General features: G+C 41.9%; 1 protein-coding gene across 2 annotated transcripts in view; it reads left to right on the top strand.

Annotated features, from left to right (window-relative positions):
* Nucleotides 1-1720: 1720 nt before the first annotated feature.
* Nucleotides 1721-15058, top strand: part of ALG14 (ALG14 UDP-N-acetylglucosaminyltransferase subunit) — a 35226-nt gene continuing 21888 nt past the window's right edge. The window contains exons 1-3 of one of the 2 annotated variants that reach the window (XM_044432496.1): nucleotides 1721-1896; nucleotides 3783-3934; nucleotides 11818-11940. In XM_044432496.1, coding sequence (XP_044288431.1) covers nucleotides 1755-1896; nucleotides 3783-3934; nucleotides 11818-11940 — 417 coding nt within the window. In that variant the 5' untranslated portion in view covers nucleotides 1721-1754. The remainder of the gene's footprint in view (nucleotides 1897-3782; nucleotides 3935-11817; nucleotides 11941-15058) is intronic. The other variant, XM_044432498.1, reaches the window with a different exon arrangement.

The raw sequence follows: 15058 nt of genomic DNA on the forward strand, positions 1-15058 counted from the left end.
TCTCCTCAGTTGTCACCTAGCAGAACCCTATTCCATCAGACTACCTGATTGGATTCCAACCCGGCTATTCTTGATAAGAACTCTAAGAACTGGAGTCTTTCTTTCTTTTTCTTCCCTCACCAATCACTTTTTCCTCATGGGTCATGTCTTTCAGACTGTACACCTATGGGCAGGAACTGTGGTACAGCTGAACTTTGCACTGGGAGCCTATTTGGTTCAACCCAGGACATTTTGTGGAGATAAGTAACAGTGCCTACACTTTTTGCATTGAAGCTCCCTTTAATAGCACAATTTACATCTGCAAACACACCCAAACACATGTATAAAACTGCCAGTTTAAGGATAATTTTGTTTGGATCTGATGCTAGGATAAACTTGTAGGTCTTTTAAGGTGCCATGGGTCTTTGATGTATAGATACTAATTAGTGACTGTAAAGGATGTAGTTAGGATGGCACTGGTCATCATTCTATGTTCTTCAAATGCTTACTAATGTGTACAATATGTATATGCTAATATGAAGAGATACAGTCCTTAAGAAAAATATGTGTTTGCCACTTCCATGACAAACTACAAGCTATGAGGCTTGTAGCACCTTTGAGACTAAGCATCACACAGCTCAAATGTCTGCATATATTACTGTGAGCCATCCAGAATTATTTTGCGCTATGTGGCAGTGTACAAATACAATAAATACATATAGTTGGGGGTCCACTATATTTGTCCCTCCCAAGGGCACATAGGATTAGAATCCTATGTGTTTAACCAAAAGTAAATCCTATTATGTTCAATAATGGTTATTTTCCAGTGGGTGTGTGATGATTGAATCCCTACTGTGGCATGCTATCCTGGTTTTATGCAACTTTCTTGCCAGCGAAAGCTCATAAGTGGTGTAGAAGTTAGAAGGTTCTAGTCCCTGACTCGGCCATGAATTACTTTCGGGCTAGTTGCAGATTCTTAGTCTAGCCTATCTCATAGGATTGTTGTGAGGATAAAATGTAGAGAAAGGATTCTATAAACCTGTGAAGAGGGTGATCTTGGATTCCTTGCAAGGAAAAAAGCAGGATATAAATATAATGAAGTGTTAGTCTCTAACATGAGGAGAGTGCAAGTGGATAGGTCAAATAAGTTCTTTTGAGACCTGAGTTTGGGAGGAAGAATCAGAAAAAAATCGAAAGAGGTGCGATTTCTTCTCCAAATTTCAAAATATCCCAGGGGAACAGGGTTCCTTCTCAATCTTCCTATCTCTAGGTTCACTATGAAATTATCATCTGGACATGTGTAAAAGAAAAATGCTTGGAATGTAGGGCAACAGGAACACCGCTGAATACGAACTCTGGGAGTAGGGCAAGACAGCAACATTTGCGGAATCCTAACATCAAATTTTCCTTCCGCGCAAGGATAAAAATGTCTCTTGGTGGAATGAAAGTTTCCTGCTCGAAGCTTTTTCATGCACTAAAGCTCGACATAAGCACAAAATGCGCGTAGTGTATCTCTCACCCTTCGTATCCAAACAACTGAGCACAGCTGTTTTGGAACTGGCATCTGGAACAGTTGCTGCGTTGCTGCGTGTTAATTCCACAAAATTGCTTTTTTTGGAAATGCACACCTTCCGTCTTAATGTACGGTCTGACCGGAAAAAAAATGAGGCGGTCTTAAAGACGCTTTGCAGGGAGCGGTTTTGTTAGCAGGAGCTCTCCAAAGCCTGGATTGAGCCTTCTCGGTTCCCGTAGTCGCCGCGAGGGGTGGCCTATCCATGGAGCCCTTGTGGGCAACGCTGGGCACCGCTGCCTTCGTCTCCCTTTTGCTGCTGCTCTTGGCCGCTCGCTTCTTCCAGACGAGCGGTGCGCGCGTCCCACGTAACGCGGCCGTCGCCCTCTTAGTCGTGGCCGGTTCTGGTAAGGTTGAGACGGCGGGGTCCGCCACGACGCGCGGCCTAGGCCATCCGGACTACGCTACCCAGCAAGCAAAGCGACTAGGGACAGGGGTGCGGGAGCGAGGCATGCTGGGAGTTGTACTTCATTGGCGTTGAGTGAGAGTTGTAGTCTTTGATTTGGAATTGGAGGATGCCGAGTAGTGGGTGGGCAGGAAAGAGCTCCCAGATGTTTTTGGACCTCGACTCCCTGCTTTCCTAACACTCAGGACTTTATTTTAGGTTTAGCGCAAGTCAAAGAGCTTCCGCTCACTTTATAGTAGCTGCCATGCTCATACGTTTTGGACGTCCTCTTCCACCAACCCCAAGCAGCATGGCTCATGGACGGGAATGCTGGGATTTGTAGTCAAAACAACTGGAGGGAATCCGGTTGGGGGAGATGGCTGCATAGCATTTTAGAGAAGAGGAGGTGCTTTCTTACATGTAGACAAGCAGGCCACTGAACTTAGCATGTCTGCACATGCTGATTTTAATAAATTAAGCAGGTTCATACTGAGTCAGGTGACCTCTCCGGTACCATTTGATGGTACCTCATGATGGCTCACCTTGGGTGGATCACGTCACCTTCCTAATAGTTCAGCTGATCTTAAAGGATATGTAGAGAATCAAGACAAGGCGATATGGTGCAGAGTCTAAGCCAAAAAAAAAAAAAAAAAAGACTTTCGCTGTAAGTAATACAGTATAGTGAGAGTCTGTACATGACAGTCAATGTTTCTTTTACCAACATTTCCTACCACTGTAACACAATGACAGGGAAACCCTGCCTTATGAACTTCCCCCTTGACTATAAGTACTAATGGAATAAGAATCCTGCTTCTTATAAAATTACAACCCTGAGTGGTTGAAAGTAAGAGAGGCAGTCCACAAAGTAGCTCACAACTGTATGGGCATAGGAGAAAATTAGACACCCCCCAAAAAAGGCCAAATTCTCAACCTGATGCCCTCAAGTTAGTTACTTAGCATGGCCAATGGGCAGGGGGTCCATGCCATCTGGAGGGCACTAGGTTGGGGGAGGCTGAATATAGTTAACACATAATGTGAATATGCTAACTTTAGCAGCATCTGGGTAAGGAATATAATTTAGTAGCAGAGTACAGAAGTGGAATCTGCAACAAACTGTTGTAGTATATCCACCTTCCCAGAAGAAGTACTCTGAGTTCAAAGTTTCAGCCCACTGGAATTTCAGTTCTATCCAAGCAGGATATTCTGGTCCTTCCATCCTCTGCCATCTCTAGATAGGAGTGGGAATTACACCTGATTGAAAACTTAAGATTTTCCTTCCAGCCAGTATAAACAGTACTGGGCTAGGTGAACTGATGCTCTAACCTGGAATAAAGCAACTTCCTGTGCCCAAATTCATGTTTCCCAGCATTGTTTCTTTCTACAAAAAATGGTAGAAGCACAGCAGAATAGAATGCAACTCTTCTTAGAAAATAAAGACAATGTAAAGTTGTCACAGAAAAAGTCAGGTTTTTTATGTTCTATACATGTTGATTTTTTAAAAAGGAGATCAGGATCTACTCAATGTTTAAACTCAGATTTTTCAAAACAGAACAAAACAATGCCTAAGGTGTGTAATTATGAAATATTACTTGAATGTCTGCTAATGCAAATATTTGTCAACTGAGAAAGGAATATGTGAAATGGCTATAACAGGAAAATAATTGTGTTTGAGATGGTATGAGAGTTCTGTTTATGGAGATTGCTTTGTAGCTGCTCAGCCATCCCATGCAGGCATGAAAGGATAAACATACTTCCATGGACAGCCCAGTCCGGAAGGCAGCCAGACTGGAACCTACAGTTTACCCTGAGCCTTGTTTCATAAACTAATTTTGCACCTATATTTTTCAGGAGGGCACACAATGGAAATCTTGAGATTACTTAGCAGTCTCTCCCAGTCATACTCTCCTATACATTATGTTTTGGCTGAATCAGATAAGATGAGTGAAGAAAAAATCCGTTCTTTTGAACAAAAAAGAGCTGAATTATTATCCAATTCCTCGGTAAGTTGTCACAACTTTCTTGGTAAATAGGGATGTGAAGGCCCAAGGAAAGAATAATAAAAAAATGGTGGGGACTAGATTAAAAAAAAGAAAAACCTCCCCCATTTTCCAAGAAGTCCCTTGAAAAAATACTGGCTTTCTATTTTTTCTGCCCTTGTCCATCCCTCCCCTCCTTTTCCCCTGGGCATTCACATTTCTATTGGTAACTATTTGCTTATATTTTGAATGTGAAATGGTGGTTTAAATTGCCCATCAAAAAATTATACACTACATCTCAGTTCTAAGGATTTCATTTATTGAATATTATTTTTTTTACTCCCAAGTCATATAGTCCAAGAGCCATCTTCCTTTCTATCACTTTTCACCCGTGCAAACCGTTTATTTCTTGATCTCAAAAGAAACTTAGAAAAACAATATGTTGGGATTAATGGAGCCAAACGATGAACAAACACTGGTGATTGTACATATGTCATGGCATGAAGCAGATGCGTGAATTGACATTGCCAGCAATTGCTTGTTCAGTATGAATAATCAGCAGCTGGTGTTGGACAATGTAAACTGATTGCAGTTGTTTCATACATTGCCTGAGTAATCTGTGTGGCCTCCACGTGGAATACATGGCCGCATAAAATATTTACATTGAATAAATGCGATCTATAAGTGAACAACATGCATGCTGACTATGGGGGTGCCCACAAGCCTCTGAAATGGGAGGATTACAGGCACCCTACCTACCGAGGGCAGGAGGAGCATGGAGTGTTTCCAAGCTCCTTCTACTGTGCAGCATAGCTGGAAGGCTGATCCCAGCCATCATCTGCAACACACCTAGATGATCTCAGCCGTCTAGGCGAGGAGGGAAGGAGGCTGGAGCGTCACCATTGTATCCTGGCAACCCCCGTCTCTTCTGCACCCCGTCCCCCAAAACATCCTCTTCACTCTTAAGACCTCAGAGGCACAGCAGATGCAGTTTTTTCTGTGCTAGCTATAAGTGGAGAAGGGTGTGCTGAATGCACAGTCGCAGCTGCAACTGCAGAACTGGTTTCTTGGTCTGCAAATAATCCTGTGACACTATAGGATTTCTCTGCCCCTAGAATTTTTTCCGCATATGCATCTTTGCCAACCTTATGCATATTTACCCAGCAGGGTGTGAACTGCTATGTGTACATGCTTTCTTCAGAGTATGTGTGCAGTCTCTATCCCATGCTTATTTACGACAACTTATATATAAAGGCAACAATTCCGGAAATTAAGAGCAATAAACAAAAACATAAAATGAGAAAAATCTTAAAAATATAAAAACAGCTTTTTAATGTTTAAAAAATCAGGACCTAGAATAATACTGTATGGTTGTATTTCAAGAATGTTTAAACCTTTTGTAAACTCATAGGCCCTGTTTTGCTGTTCTAAAGCATATAATTTGCATATATAGAAAATCTTCTAGGGGTGCCAGTAGATCTGGATTTACTGGGAGATCTCTGAGTGACTTGTGCTGGATTAGCAAAGATACTTATACTGCTGCAATATGGAAAAGTTGGAGCAACTGGAAGTGGCTTTTAGGATGGAAAGACAATGAGATTCATTCCATTCTAGTACTCAGAAACAAATTCCAGGTCACAGAGTTATTTAAATCTAAATGTACATGTTTTGCATCAGGTCTTGGTTGGTGGCTGTCAGGGTTCTAGGATATTCTGCAAGACTGAAGTCCACCTACCCTGTTCTAACATTAAAGAAAGTGGAACAATATCAATAAAGATTGTTTAGCACATGAGTCCTGTGACAGCTTGGGTCACAGAAATGAGCAGTTCCCATTAAAATTAATAGGCCATTATTCTGTGTGCGCCAGTAACTGAAATACAGATGGATGCATCACTGAAATCATGGGTGCAAATGTTCTTAACTCTGTTGGACTGCAGCTGTAACTTTTATATGTTTCGTATTTTTGCCCGAGTGGTATTTCAATATTCACAGAAAAATGATGTGAATGAGCAGAAGTATGCAAAATACCTTAAAGCTGCAACTTTATTCAGCTTAGACTAAGGTCTGTTGAACTCATGGGGTCTTATTTATGAGTAGAAATTCAGGAAATCACACCGGGTCACTTGAATATCAAGTCTGGCTCACCTTGAAATTTCCCACTGAAATCAATAGAACTGGCTCCCCCCCCCCCCCGAAAAAAAATCTTTATACTAACATGCAATGAAAACATTATACTTTTGCCAAGGACATTTGGACAAGCATATCAGTCTGCCAGTGACATCTGCACAATCTGCCTTTAACATTAGCATACCATTGCTGTGCTGTCATGATGCTTTTGTTTGTTGTTATAATGCTGGTGTTTACATTGATAGTCGCATCCTAAGTGCTTGTATGCTTGGATCACAAACCCTGGGATTAGGCTGTTGCACAGCTTGCACAGATTTGTTTCTGACTTCAGCATACCTTCCCAACCACCACTAAAAGAAAAAATGCGAAAGCTTTCCTTTACTGCAGCTTTGCCACAGTCTCTAATCATTTTGGTCTGGGATATATCCGATTCCCTATTCAGTTTGTACAATGAAGATAAATGGGGAAGGGGGAACCACAGGAACAAATCTTTCTTTTAATTTCTTGCTACATGTAAGAATTTTTCAGGAGGAAGGGTGGAGTTCATGTTGATAGGATCTTTTATAAGTATATATTAACATAACAGCTGTTTTCTTTTAAGTATGTAACAACTTCTGTATAACCAAACCCAGGAATATGAAAACTGTGTTTCACTTGGACTAGCTTCTGAAGGTTTCCATTTTTGATGTGGTTACACGCTTCTGTATTTTGTTTTTTGTTGTGTTGGTTTACTCTGTGGAGATTTCAGGCTTGTGCTTATCTCCACCAAACGGCCCTTTACTTTGAAACATGTATTACAGTATAAAATTGCTTTTTCCCCCCTTTGGGGTAGGGAACAAGGTTAGCTGTCTGATCTAGTTCTTATCACACTCTAAGGGTTCTGACTCCAGTGAGCACTCAAGTAATTGATCCCCATCATGGCTTGGCTTGAGATCTCAAAAATGAAATATTTATTCCCACTGGAGAACATAAGTTTTTTCTTGTTTGAAGATAAGTACTCTCCTGTATGGGAACAGAAGAAGAAACTTTCTTTTACATGCACATACACACACAGATGCTGCCCACACCCATGTAGAACAAAGGATATATCTGAGTAAGATGAAAGGGAATAAAAATGAGATTTCAGAACATGTTTATTTAGGTTTGTGTGTGGGCTCTCATCTTAACTGATCATCTGCTTGATGAGGGAAGGCTGCAATTGTAGACATGATTCCTAAGAGTAAGCACCACTGAACATCAATGAGACTTAGCTTTGAATAAGCTGGAAGCATACTTCCAGCATGCACAGAATGCTGGAAGTAAGTGCCGTTGAATTCAGGGGGATTAATTTCTGAATCAGCATGCATAGACTGTATCGTGAATCTGCATGTATGGGTAAAACAAGTTCTGAAGTGGCAAAAGTGCACTATTTCTGGATCAGGAGTGAGCAATCTGCAGCCCTAGGACTAAGTTTACAAGGCCTTTTAAAAGTTTCACTTCAGACAAATCAGGAAAGCTATCTATCCTTTTTCCAGCAGGCTGCTGGGTGGGAAAAAAGAGAGAGAAAAGGACTGGCCTCAGCCCCAGCCCCAGCCACCAGGGGCTTTAGCCCCATTCACACCAGCATCCCCCTCCCACACACATGCTGATTACCCACAAGGGAATTCAGCCATGACTGAAAGATTCCACACTCCTAGGTGGTATTCAACTGTGTTTCAGCTGACCTTTTGGAATGCCTTTTCTGAAATAGGTCCTTATCACTTGGAGTGTTCGAATGTAGCTGCACAGCAACTAATTACTTTTTAAAAATAGTGTTTAAAAATCTGCTGCTGGGTTAATTAAAAAGCACTTTTTAAAAGGCTCAGACAGTTCGTTTAGTATTTATTGTTTGCTTAAGCTGCCCAATGACAAATGTTCTCTAGGCTGATTGCAAAAGGATGAAATATATTGGAATTTAACCAATCAATCAACTAAACATAGGAGGTTTCAGGACAGATGGTAGTTACTCCAACCCATTATGGGTGCTCCATACAGACGTCTGTGCATGGATTCTTAGATTCTGATTTAACCAGCCTTGTAAATAAGCTTGTAGAAATTACAAGCCTACATTTTACTAGTATGTTGGGCACTGGCAGAGCAGTTCCCTCCCATGTATGCTGGACGGTGTGAGAGGATTTCCCTCCCATGGCATTTTGCCTGGCTTCTATGCTGGGTGCAGAGGAGAGACAGTGTACTCCATCTTTCCTATGTTAGCCCCTTCAGTCACCTTTTCAGGCTGTAAGCAGTAGATCTCCAGATATTTTGAAGTTCATTTCCAAGAAGTGCCTACTAACAAAACTAATGAAAGAATTGTTTCTTCCTGGGGCATCCTTCTCTCCATTTCTAGGTGATTCCACAGTGCCACAGCTAGAGAACTGATCATCCTGGGAATCTATTCTCAAGGGTCTCTGGGTCAGGGACAATATCATTGCAAATATCCTTTAAAAATATGAAACGAGCTAAAATAATCCCCTTGGGGATAAATCAGTCAGCTTTATTCAGACCAAATGCAGTAGACAAGAGGGAGTACATTTTTTCTGCTATCTGCTTTATAGTTTTTTTTCCCCCCTTCACCAACATTACTGAAATTCCTACTCGCATTATTTGTTTGGGTAAAACATTCCGGAGATTAAGACTTGCACATTCTTTTCACATACAAGAGAAAAACAAACAACAAAATAGAACCTTGGCTATGGCTGAAAACAGGCAGCCAACACATTTTCCATGCAGGCATTTCCATACATTTTCCAAGACAGAAGGACGATTGAGCCATATCCTGGAGGACAAAACTGCTTCTTAGAGACAACATGCCTGTGATTTCTGGATGTGATGCCAAATGACCAGGCATTGCCATTTATTTTTATTTTGTACTCCCCTTTTCAAGAAAAAAGGCTTCCTAATGGGCTTGTGATGTAGCTGAGGCAGCACAAATACAACTTTAATAATCAGTTAAGCAGTAGAGCAATAAGCAGATCTTACGCAGTACTATGCAGCTGCAAAGCCATGTATAGTGTGTAACAGGAAGTCCCCAAAGCAACCAACTATAGTGCCATGGGTTGATAAAATTTGGGAGACTATGACTGTATATGATCTCTTCAGCAAGAGCTGCAAGCAAGGAATCCTACTTTTAAGAATGATTATGATACCATGGTTTTCATCTATTTCCTCTTGAAGCTCTTCAAACTTTTCATCAAATTCTGAGTATATAGTTTTTCTGATTAAGAGAGCAATGCCAGGGCTCCCAGGCATTGAATGAGGGGCAGTGAGTCCATTGACCTGACCTGCCCTCCTCACCATCTTGCACCTGCTACAGAAAGATCTGATGCCCTCTGATGTCAGAAAAATGAACTCAGAAAGTGGGAAAAGGGGGCTTTCTGGTGGGCAGGGAAGGGAAGAGACCAAAGAGGCCAGGATAGGCATTATCCTGAGTGGCCAGCACCCTCTTTCCTTCCACATCTGAAGCATCCCTGCTAGACAGGGTAAGCAAAACCTCATCTAGCAAAATATGCAGGGCAGGAGGACGGGAAGCTGCACCTCCTGCCATGCACTGGATGATCCAAAACTGCCAGGTCCTGGGGCTTCCAGCCCTCAGTAGGATTGCATGCGAATGGGCACTGCCATGCCAAATAACATGCACTTGCACCCTCTCCTTCTGTGTGCTGCATAAATTGTAGTTTTGCACCTTCATTAAGTATCATGCTCCTTTATAAGATGTTTTACTCTGGATGTTCCCTAAAATTATCAGTGACAAGCTAAGAATTATTATTGGAAAGTTTCTTTGTTGTTTAATGCTCTTGATGTATTATCTATATACTTTTTGTTGCCTTCATTTTGTTACGCTTGAAATACCTTTATTTCAAAGTAAAATAAAATGTTATGGTGATAAAAGGATCAGTAGAGAAACTCACACCTAATCATCTCTGTCTCTTCCAGTTCTGTGACCAGATGCCAATGCATGAACAGAGATTGAGCAGTTGCAACATGCTGCTTCAGAGCAAAAGCATGAACTGGATCATCTCTGAGATCACTGAAAGGGGCCTGTAGCTTATACCAGTGTGGGAAACCTCAGGCCCAAAGAGCCAAATCCTGCCTTCTTGGCATTCTCAGATGGTCCCACCTGCTTTTCCTTAACCAGCAGTCATTTGGTGGCTCCCCAGCTTTTAGTATAAATGCATAGAACTTCACTCCATGCTTTTAATTCAAGTGTGGACAACATCTGACCTTCCAGCATTGTGAGGAATGGTATAAGTTTTTGACCAAGTCATCTTAAGGGGAACAAATTGCACTCCTCGATTTAATTCAGGGGTGGACAGGAGATTGAACAGAAGGTACGGGTAGATCTGCAGGTGATTTGCACTAGGTCACCAAACATTTCCAAACGTTTAATAGTAGCAAGAACAAAATGATCTTTCTAATAGAAATTAGATTATCAAACTGAATTTTGGATAACAAAAACTAGACTTTTCTTTGAAAGACTATAAGCTCAGTTCAGTTTTGCCATGCAAAGGGAATTGCAAGGCTAAGCATGTATTCGGCTGCACCCTGCTCTTTAATTCCAATTTATGCCTTTAGCACCCAGCCTGACAAACCTATATTCCTATCCCTGGTTTGTTACTAGCAATATGCTCTGTTATCCACTAGATGGGGCACTGAGATAACACTCTTGTAATATGTGTAAGCTGCGGATATGAACAGAGTTTAAAAGGAGGGCTTGCATATATATATTTCAGATAAGCATCTGTGCCCACAAAAGTTACTAGCCTGTGTTTGCTAAATTCCTAGGAGGCTCCTATTCTGCATTTCCATTTCTGCCACAGATAGGGATCTGGAGAAATCCACAATGGATTCAAATGAGTTGGGACACAAGAACCTATTTAAAAAGAAATGTGAAATTGCTGAAAAGACTTCCACATAGGCACCAGGTGCCCTTTCTGGGAAGACATTCCAGAAGCAAGACGCCACCACTGGAAAGGTTCTTTCTCCTAAGTGACTTCCTGTCACACCACATTTGGTTTTCATGTTTGCATGGAACTCATCATCTATGGCTACTGTACAAGGGTTTCAATTAGACTATTGGACTGAAGTTGACCTACAGCCCCTAGCAGAGGTGTTCACACATGCCCCCTTGACTTTTCCACTTTTTGTGTTGCAACCTGGAAGTGAAATGGGTTTCTTGGCACTGTTACTGCTTGAGGATCATTTGTTATTTGTTTACTTAACTGTTTCCCATAATCAATATTTTGCACCTTCAAAATATTGAGTATCTTGTGTGCATCAAATAGCAGCAATGCCAATAAAATCTATTTCAGTTCCAAGTTGTTAAACAAAGAGTGGAAGACATTAGAGTTGGTGATGAATACTTCTACAAGGCACTATATCTTTCCATGATCTCTAACTATGTTTACCAGGGTCTTGTTTAGTTCTTGGTGTTTCAACTGAATCATCAAACCACTGTTCAGTCAACAGGGCTTGGTGTTAAAGCAAATTGGTGCTGGTTTGGATGGGGAGAAACATCCTATGGAAATTCAGAGCACACATATGGTATTTCCTACATATATAGAACTCTCTTCTATGGGTGGTGACAGTAGCTGCATTCTGGGCCCTTTTCAAATTATGAGCCCTACCCAGAAGGTGCTCCTCCTCTCTTCGTTCTTGTTTGTGTGAATGGGAGTTCTTTCAGCCCGCAACCTTACAGTACAGTAGTTATGTACTCAATGGGTTCTTCTGTGTAACTCTGTCCATTTGTCTTCTAATTTCCCAAGTTCACCCTTCATCGCATTCCCAGAAGTCGAGAGGTCCATCAGTCATGGAGTTCTTCAGTGCTAACAACTCTGCAGTCCATGTTATATTCTCTTCCTTTGGCCTTCAGACTCAAGCCAGATTTGGTATGTAAAATGATACTCTGCAGCAGTTATGAAGAAATGCTAGTCCGTTCCAAAAGGAAATAGCTATTTGGCGGTAACAGACTTTTAGAATGTATATTCAGAAAGGCTCGTTCTTGTAGACGTTATTTCCTTCTATGAGCCGAGTTCACACATCATACTAGAACAAGCCACCACAAGCGTCACTGCCACCGCCTCCTCTTCCTGCACTGCTACAAAGAGTGGTTTGGCAACATTCCGTTTCATTTTCATTTAACTCAGTTTGTGGCATTGTCCAAGTGTGATAAACTGTGGTTAATCTTAACCAACTGTATACAGATGTTTTGTATTGCAGATCCCAGCCAGATTCCTGACCATTAGCCATGTTGACAGGGGCTTGTGGGAGTTTCGAGTCCAAAACATCTGGAGGTCTATGTCCTGCCCATCTGCAGTCTAAGCAGGATTGCCATGGATGGCGTGGTCAGAAAATGTAACTGTTGCATGAAATCCTTGAGCTACCCTGTGCCTCTTTTCAGTGTCCTTCCACCTTACCATCCCAGCTTCATAGTAAGCTACTAAGTTGAGTAGTAAACAACTAAACCAGCTTACTACTGAAAAGTAATGAGATTCTTGAAGTAGGTCTGGGTTCTTTAATTCTTGTGTGTCTCTAAACTGGAAGTTCCAAGCCAAATCTGGTCCCCGAGGACACGTCTTTCATTGGAGGTCAATGCAGAGACAGGCGTGAGGAGAGTGGGGACTGCCTGGAGGAAAGCTGAAGCCAGCACCCTCCACAGGTTTTCAGGGTAGCTTTCCCATAATAGCTGGCGAGGTCTGTGAGCAAAACAAACCAGTGGTTCCTGCTACCCTTCTTCTCCTTATATTGATTTTCTCTTTTCATGAATGAGGAAGTAAAATGTCTTGATTCAAATTAAACAGACAGTCTTTATTAGATGGGTACATTAGGGCATTGCCTTGTTACAGTGGTGGTTTTATCTAATTAGAATCGATTGTATTGCGTTTCCCTCAAAAGGGAAATTGCCTAGAAAATCAAGCAGAATGGAGCGTTACTGAAGGAGATGATGTGGAAAAATCAAAGGGGAAAGGTAACATGGAGTAACTTTAACTGTTGTGTAACTCGACCATTCCTTTGCTTAGGGAACAGCAGTGACCAGTTTTGCTAATCTAGCAACAGTTTAACTTGTCTGTAATTTTTTAAGCTTGACAGAGCAGTGGCAAAAAATGCAGAGTTATTGCCAAAACGTTGTATGGACTTTGCACTGAAGTCTCCTCTGCGATTAATTTATTGTTTTAAGTGGTGTGATAGAATTCTGTAGAACTGTGTTTGTGATGGGTATCAGTTGTGTTGACAGTTTGTGAAGCAATGAACATGCTACAGTTAGTAGCAAGAGCAGTTTGGTACTTTTTAGTATTATTTGTATTATTTTCTTAACACAAATAGAATATAGAAAGAAGAAAGGTGTGTGTGTGTGTAAAAGTAAAATGAAGTAAAATAGAATAAAGTTGCCAAGTGATTTTAAACACGTATAACCAATGCATTCAAAACCACAAATTTCAGAAAGACTGAAAATATCTATCTTTCAATCATTTGGGACTCTACAGAAATTCAGAAAAAATGGAGTTATTATTCTGTATACTGACAAATTTTCCAGGAACTTCAAATCAATTATAAATCATCAACTACTTCTTTTTACATCCTGTTAATTGTACTGGGTACAATAGAATTTCCATTTCTCATTAGATTCTTCAATCGGTCTTCTATTTACATAATAAGTTAACTTTGCCATCACTGCGTATTCTGCCAAGTTATTTTTCCAGTCTTCAGTTGTTGAAGATTCTGGTGTTTTCCATTTAGAGACAATTGTACTTCAAGCAATTTGGTACTTTGGCTTACAGTGGGTTCTAAAGTGGCTCAGGATCTGGCATGTGTGAGGGCTGAGAATGTGCCCTGTGACTCAGAAATCCCCAGCTCAAATCTCTGCTCAGGAGTTCAGGAACATCATTGAGTGGGGGGCATATGACACCCCTCCCAGCCCTCCATTGGCAATTTAATGTGAGATGGGCATGGCCATACCCACCTGACATCATTCAGTCCCTGGCCTGTGCCAGCCAGATCTATGATGAGACTTGGCTTCACATGAACTTTCCCTGTTAGGGAAGTACCTTGCTCAGCAAAACCAGGCTGCCATAGTCCCCGTCTCTGAGGCAGTGATGGGGGCTTGGTCACCTGTGCTGTGTCCTTGTCGCAATGAGGGAAGGAAGTGAGAGAGCGGAAGCAGAGCTGCACAGGTCCTTGTGTCCCCAAGTGAAACCAGGTGAGGAGGCCCAGGCCAACTTGACTTCACTGGGTAGAGAAGGAAATGGGACAGAGGAATAGATGGGTGCAGAGAGTGAAAAGAGAGGCAGAGGGGGGCATATGGATGGGCAGAACGCATGTGAGTGAGTGAGTGAATGCTTCCATGAGAGTGTATGGAGTTGCATTAGCACTGCTGCCATGCAGCCCCTGGAAGATTTTCCATGTGCAAATGAGGCCCTTAGGCTGAAAAAGCTTCCTTAACCCCTGGGCTAAAGAAAGGCTTAGCAAGTGCCTGGCATTTTGCTGATGACCAAGGTAGGGTTTGTAAACCAAGAACAAACTCTTATTTCCCATCCTGGCTTCTAAAGAGCACAAAAAGCCAGGAGCCCCAGTTTGGATGGCACACTAAGCTTTCTTGGTGGCCAGTTAAGACTCTCCTACTGGCTCCAGGAAGCAAGTGGGAGGAAGTGGGCTGCGAGCACCATAGCTTGGTCAGGGCAAGCCAGGATCCTCTGGGATCCTGGTCTATCACGGCATACAAACAAAGCCAAAGTATATTAAGCATGTCGAACTCTAAACTGGCTTGTATGAAGACAGACCATGAGCCCGTTTAGCCACTGGCTGGCAAAAATTTTCCATAGGCTCAGGTAGAGGCCTTCCACAGTCTAGGTGTCTGGAATCCTGGCATCAGTCCAAGGAGTGCACCTGGACCCTGTGGGGTGCAAAGCAGGTGCTGGACCATTTGCTGTGCCACTTAGGTTCAAACATCAGCGTATAAACGCTAGACGTTATTGTGACGGTTGCTGTTGTCATCATCACCATTAATAA

Source organism: Varanus komodoensis, unplaced genomic scaffold (genome assembly GCF_004798865.1).
Source record: "Varanus komodoensis strain SLA01 unplaced genomic scaffold, ASM479886v1 scaffold24, whole genome shotgun sequence".
NCBI classification, from domain to species: Eukaryota; Metazoa; Chordata; class Lepidosauria; order Squamata; family Varanidae; genus Varanus; species Varanus komodoensis.